The 7500-nt window shown below is 45.2% G+C and overlaps 1 protein-coding gene across 1 annotated transcript in view; it reads left to right on the top strand.

The window, feature by feature from the left end:
• LOC127663158 (fibroblast growth factor 2-like) overlaps positions 1-7500 on the top strand; it is a 14357-nt gene that overhangs the window by 6198 nt on the left and 659 nt on the right. Inside the window, exon 3 of the mRNA XM_052154641.1 lies at positions 5113-7500. This exon is cut by the window's right edge and continues 659 nt beyond it. Coding sequence (XP_052010601.1) covers positions 5113-5298 — 186 coding nt within the window. The 3' untranslated portion in view covers positions 5299-7500. The remainder of the gene's footprint in view (positions 1-5112) is intronic.

The following is a 7500-nucleotide window of genomic DNA, read 5'->3' as shown; positions in this document are numbered from 1 at the left end:
TGTGTTCACTGTGCTCTCAGAGAGAGGTGGAGACAGAAGAACACTTCCTGTTGCGCTGTGATCAATATCACAACATCCCATCTGTCTACTTTACACAATTACAACAATTAGCACCAAATTGTTACCAAACCCTGAAACATTAAGACATAAGAAAACTCCAGCTTGATCACAACAGCAGCAAAATATGTAGCAGCTTGCCACAAAATAAGAGAGTCAACCAGTGGACAAAACAAAAGTCCGAAATATTCTTACATCTTCACATGTCTGAATGAATGTATGTAAACACATTCATGCCAATAAAGTTGAGAGAGAGAGAAAGGAAAGAGAGAAAAAGAGAAAGGAAACACTGAAATCATCTCTGTTACTGTCGTAACCTCCGTTCCCTGATGGAGGGAACTAGACGTTGTGTCGTTGAGTCTTCCGCATGTAGGCTCACTGGGGGAAATGAGTATTTGTGCAGCCCCCGGAGCCAGCTGTGTGCCAGCACGTCTGTCCCGAGGGAAGCTCCCATTAGGGAGTACCAGAGTGGGCAATGGGAGGATTCCTGGGAAGCAAACGGATCTACCTTTGCTTTGCCAAATCGACTCCAAATTAGCTGGACCACCTGGGGGTGGAGACTCCACTCTCCCCTGAGTGTCACCTGCCGCGACAGCACGTCTGCTGTGGCTTTGAGGCTGCCTGGGATGTTTGGCTGGGGGTGTGGTTTATGTGGTGATGGACCGTGTGTCCAGTCGCCGTGGCAATGGGGGCCGTGGGCACCAGCTGTGTGACCCAAGGAGAGAGGAAACTGCTCTCGACAATGTGGGTTTTCCCAATGCGGGAAGAACAAAAGAGAACAAAAGATTCTCCTCCTGGCCCTCCACTGGGGGACGGAGTGGTCTGGTCACCAGCTCCCAGGCTCAAGCAGACATCTTCCTCCTTGGTTCGTCTGTCTCAGGGGTGCCTAGAAGCCTTCTTGGGGGTCTTAGCGCCAGGCCGTGAGGGGGGGACATCAGTTTCCTCTGCGGAGAATTCTACATCGGGGCCAAGGACTTGCCACGGGCTGGGACAGAGCTGGCTGGGCTTCGCACCTGCAGAGGGACGCCCTCGGTTAGCAAATGGGGAACACACTCTTGTGCGTGTCACTGAAAATGCCGACCTGGGAGCATTCAAGAAGCGTGCCTTGTCAGCGTTCCTCATCTCGACCACATTCAGCCAGAGGTGGCATTCCTGGACCACAAGAGTGGACATTGTTTGCACGAGGGCCCGCGCCTTGACCTTTGTCACCCGGAGAGCGAGGACGGTCTCCGAGCGCAGTTCCTGCAACACATTGGGGTTAGAAAGGTACTGGGGGGGGACGACGATTGGTTCCCGAACCCAGGAACCAATCGTCAAGCTGGCAGTGCTCAGGGGCGAGTGAAGGGTTCCCCTCCAGCCCGACACACACGCCGGCCCGGGCAAACATGGCGGTCAGCTACGCGTACGCCCTCAGACTGGGCCGGCACACCCGGAGGCGCTAGCCCAGTCAAGTCCTCGGCGTCCAACATCACGAAGGCACTTTCCGATGCAGCAATCGAAATTTCATCCATCTCGCAAGCTTCGAAAGAGACATTAGGCTGGCACTGAGGCGAGCTGCCTGTCTCATCCCAGAACTGGACCGGAACAAAAGAGCATGCTGGGGAATGAGTGGTCCGCGGGGATTACCCGGTGGAACCGAACCCAGTGGAGCCCCTAAATCGCCTCCAGTCTCAACTGGACCGGACTCATACCCCAGGAATATATACTCTCACAGGCTGTCGAAGCGCCCAGGAGCGTAATCTGCAGCGACCGATGCAGAAGGAGAGAAAGACGCTGAAATGCGCCGTATATCCAACAGCAATTCGCTTCTTAGAGGTGAATGGACCAGCAGAGGAGTTCAGCTCGCTGAACACAACCGCTCGGCTCCGAAGAAAATCTGAATGAGTGGTTGCGAGCCAGCTCCTATTATACCCATATATCCGGGGGAGTGGCATGCAAATTCCACTCGCCGATTCCCATTGGCCTTTTCTCAAAGATCTGAGGTGTTTGGGGCTCCCCCTAGCGACCCCTAGTGTCACTACATCGCCACACGAGTGAGTGACAGATAGGAAACTCTCCGCTCACTTGAAGAGTTCAGAACTTTCTAATTAAACATTGTCTTCATGAAATCAAATGTGACTTTATTTACTTTGTATATAATGATATGTGAGTGCTAACGATATATGTCTAGTCTTCATGATCGTTTATCAAGATGTTACGACTTACTGCGTCTCTAATGTCATCGAGCTCTTATTGTCATATAGAGACACTAAACCATCCAATCATTTCTCAGTGCACTGGTAAAAATAAGTCAGTGGGGTTGTTCTGTATCTGTATGTTACTTTGATATTTTGAGTAACTTAACTTATCTGGAGTGGTGGTGGCATAGTGGGCTAAAGCACATAACTGGTAATCAGAAGGTTGCTGGTTTGATCCCCACAGCCACCACCATTGTGTGCTTGAGTAAGACACTTAACTCCAGGTTGCTCGGGGATTGTCCCTGTAATAAGTGCTCTGTATAATACATTGGTACTCAGAAGGTTGCTGGTTCGATCCCCACAGTCACCACCATTGTGTCCTTGAGTAAGACACTTAACTCCAGGTTGCTCCGGGGGGATTGTTCCTGTAATAAGTGCACTGTATAATACATTGGTACTCAGAAGGTTGCTGGTTTGATCCCCACAGTCACCACCATTGTGTCCTTGAGTAAGACACTTAACTCCAGGTTGTTCGGGGATTGTCCCTGTAATAAGTGCACTGTATAATACATTGGTACTCAGAAGGTTGCTGGTTTGATCCCCACAGTCACCACCATTGTGTCCTTGAGTAAGACACTTAACTCCAGGTTGTTCCGGGGATTGTCCCTGTAATAAGTGCACTGTAAGTCACTTTGGATAAAAGCATCTGCTAAATGCATACATGTAAATGTAAATATCATTAGTTGCAAGCACATCATTCTTACGATTATATCATATTTTTTCTTGTCCATTTAGAAACACTTCTGATTACAGCAGTAAAATGTCTTTGGAACACCATTTCATGATGACTTTAAAATAAAGAGCATGCCAACGTCCTGGAGCGGCGAGCTCTCCTGACATTTTCCCATTCTTGGGGAAACATGATCCAGATCTGATTCGAAGAGCATTAGACCGCTGCTGCTTGGAAGCTGAGAGAATATTTCCCTGGTATCATTATTTTGGAATGTTTACATGGAGCGCTGGCCAGTGATATTCGACTCATGCAGATACTCATAATACTAAAGGCTCACTACTGAAGCTTACATAAGGAAAAGTTTGTTTGTATGTATATATGTAATGTATTGTATTTTAATTGGTCCCTGAGTCTGTAAAAAGTTTTGAATTGAAAAAGATATCTCTAACAAAATAAATCAGATTTGTAATGTTTTATGTAATGTTGCCTATTGAGTTCACCACAAGTTTCCCTAACAGTGACAATAACGTACATTTCATATATAATCATCATATGTAACATGTGTGTTATATTGCTTAGAATTGCAAAAAAAAAAAACGAAAGAGTGATCTGATGGCAAAATAAGGTGTGTAAGTGGCAAAATATCAGTAACAGCCTATAGGTTGTCTTTTTTTTCTCCCCAATTTGGAACGCCCAATTCCTAATGCACTCTAAGTCCTCGTGGTGGCATAGTGACTGGTCACAATCAAGGTGGCGGAGGACGAATCTCAGTTGCGTCTGAGACCGTCGATCCACGCATTTTATCACGTGGCTTATTGAGTGCGTTACCGCGAAGATGTAGCACGTGTGGAGGCTTCACGCTATTCTCCGCAACTCACAACTCACCACACGCCCCACTGAGCGCGAGAACCACATTATAGCGACCACGAGGAGGTTACCCCATGTGACTCTACCCTCCCTAGCAACCGGGACAACTTGGTTGCTAAGGAGACTCACAGCATGTGGAGGCACATGCTACACTCCACGATCCACACACAACTCACCACACGCCCCATTGAGAGCGAGAACCACTAATCACCACCACGAGGAGGTTACCCCATGTGACTCTACCCTCCCTAGCAACCGGGACAACTTGGTTGCTAAGGAGACTCACAGCATGTGGAGGCACATGCTACACTCCACGATCCACACACAACTCACCACATGCCCCATTGAGAGCGAGAACCACTAATCACCACCACGAGGAGGTTACCCCATGTGACTCTACGCTCCCTAGCAACCGGGACAACTTGGTTGCTAAGGAGACTCACAGCATGTTGAGGCACATGCTACACTCCACGATCCACACACAACTCACCACATGCCCCATTGAGAGCGAGAACCACTAATCACCACCACGAGGAGGTTACCCCATGCGACTCTACCCTCCCTAGCAACCGGCCCAATTTGGTTGCTTAGGAGACCAAACTGGAGTCACTCAGCACGCCCTGGATTAAAACTCACGACTCCAGGTGTGATAGTCAGCGTCAATACCTCTAAACTACCCAGACCCCGGGTAGTCTTTTTTTAAAAAAATCGGTATCTGCCAGTAATGTATATATCGGTCGATAGAAATTGTCTACTATCACCTCCCAGAACTGTGTGACAGACATGAGGCATCTGCCGCTGAACGCTCGCAAACATGTAGTTTGACAGATCATTTTGTCTGCATGCTCTACACTTCAAAGTAATTCATTACTTTTAATTCATGAGCCAGCGGTTAAAAAAATTGATTTCAATTTGCCTAATTTACCCAGAAGTGCCGATTATGTTCTGAAACACATGGGATGGAAACGCTGCTTTACTCATTCATTTGATATTCTGGTTTTGTGCATAAATTAAATCCATTACTTGGATGGAAGCATAACTATTGATCATGTGATCTCTTCGTACAGGCGGTCCAAAAAGATGGTCTTTGGAACTCATGCTGGATTACACGATCATCCGGTTTTGTTCCAGTGCATGCTGCTGAATTTCTCAATTCAAGTCTCTAACGTTCGGACCCTACAAAATGTTATAATAGGTACAATTAGAGCAAGAGTATTAATGTGTTTAGTGATGAACTCTCTCTCTCTCTCTCTCTCTCTCTCTCTCTCTCGCTCTTAGAGAAGAACAACAGATGAATGTTATTTCTTCGAACACTTGGAGTCAAACAATTACAACACCTACAGATCCCGGAAATACCCGGACTGGTACGTGGCTTTGAAGAGAACAGGCCAGTATAAGAGCGGTTCTAAGACCAGCCTGGGCCAGAAGGCCATACTGTTCCTACCCATGTCTGCCAAATGCTGATTGTGAGATGCTGCCCCCGCTGTTTTAAACCCGAAACAAGACTGACAGCTCACTGACGTACACACGCTTCTATCAAACCTGACAAAACCAGCATGAGCTTATAGGAAACACTCACTTTAGCAGCTATATTTAGGGACTTTTGCTCAGTGTTTGGAGACCATTGCAGGGTTTATTAGTTCCTACATCAGCAGCATCCACCGAAGAGACGGTTAATATCAGTGCAAACATCCCACCAATATGATTTCAGACCCAACTTTCCCAAATGCATCATTCCACGAAGGGCAGTCGGGTTGGATTGAAGAATCCCGCGCCTCTCACTTTTAGATGGAAGACCGAAGCACTTTCTTTACGTGTGAATGCGGTTCTTGTACATCGGAGTCTCACAGGAATCTTAGTAAGGCCACAAAATGTGAGTTTATTTAATAAGCTGCTCCTTAAAGCTTTTTCTTTTTCTGCATCAGGCTTAAATACATACAGGTGTATCTATATTGTGTATTTCATAGAAACAAAGGGATTGTGTTACATGTTGCATTAATGAAGGGATGAATGTTTATATTGAACTTATAATAATATATATAACTGCTTATAATAATGACCATTCAGTGACATCTGACAAACATCGGTAACAGTTTTTCATTTTTCTTAACGCAATTTTAGTGGCGGATTTCAACTTTTCGAGTCTTAATAGTATCTTTTATATATCTTTTATTTTTAACTAATAAAATCCACTTAAATTCATCAATATAATCATAATAATTAAACAAAAGTAATCTTATTATAATGAGAGGAACACAGCAGGAGTTTTTAATTTTCAGCATTGTAATTATTTATTTAAAATTGGCCGAAAATAATATTTTTTTGAGACACTTTTCTAACGAACTAGAGAATGAAAAGTTAATGGGTGAAACTCTAATGAAATCTCCAGGACACATTTTCCCCCAAATAAAACATAAATGCATAAATATATAAATGAATAAATAAATATATATTTTTTTAAATAGTGATATTATTTTTCATGACGATTTGGCACATTTCCACATATTCACAACTAAACTATTTTATTTGTATTTATTTATTTATTTGTTTATTTATTTTCTCCCATTTTTCTCCCCAATCTGGAACGCCCAATTCCCAATGCGCTCAAAGTCCTCCTGGTGGCGTAGTGACTCGCCTCAATCCGGGTGGCGGAGGACGAATCTCAGTTGCGTCTGAGACCGTCAATCCGCGCATCTTATCACGTGACTTGTTGAGTGCGTTACCGTGGAGACGTAGTGCGTGTGGAGGCTTCACGCTATTCTCCGCGGCATCCACTCACAACTCACCACACGCCCCACCGAGAGCGAGAACCACATTATAGTGACCACGAGGAGGTTACCCCATGTGACTCTAACCTCCCTAGCAACCGGGACAATTTGGTTGCTAAGGAGACTCACAGCATGTGGAGGCTATACTTCAAACGCACGACTCCAGGGGTGATAGTCAGCGTCAATACTCACTGACAACCCCCAGGTTGTCTTTTTTTTAAATCTGCCAAAAATGTTTATATCGGTGCATAAGAATTGTCCGCACATGTTATCACATGACTTGTTTAGTGTGTTGCCGTGGAGACGTAGAGCATGTGGAGGCTTCACGCTATTCTCCACAATGCACGCACAACTCACCACACACCCCACCGAGAGCAAGAACCACATTATAGTGACCACGAGGAGGTTACCCCATGTGACTCTAACCTCCCTAGCAACCGGGACAATTTGGTTGCTAAGGAGACTCACAGCATGTGGAGGCTATACTTCAAACGCACAACTCCAGGGGTGATAGTCAGCGTCAATACTCACTGACAACCCCCAGGTTGTCTTTTTTTTAAATCTGCCAAAAATGTTTATATCGGTGCATAAGAATTGTCCGCACATGTTATCACATGACTTGTTTAGTGTGTTGCCGTGGAGACGTAGAGCATGTGGAGGCTTCACGCTATTCTCCACAATGCACGCACAACTCACCACACACCCCACCGAGAGTGAGAACCACATTATAGTTCACGTCGCTGAACTATCCTTTTTTTTTTTTTTTTGAATTTGAGGAAAATGTGTTTAAATGGCATGAAGGTTTTGTGACAATATGAACAATCGAAACAGTCCTAAAAATAGGCTTAATGTTCTCTATGCATAATACAATCTCTTACACTTTTCTTTTGACTAATAC

This window comes from Xyrauchen texanus, chromosome 23, assembly GCF_025860055.1.
Source record: "Xyrauchen texanus isolate HMW12.3.18 chromosome 23, RBS_HiC_50CHRs, whole genome shotgun sequence".
Lineage (NCBI taxonomy): Eukaryota > Metazoa > Chordata > Actinopteri > Cypriniformes > Catostomidae > Xyrauchen > Xyrauchen texanus.
Note: the sequence above shows the minus strand (reverse complement) of the source record. Positions and strands in the feature narration are given on the sequence as shown.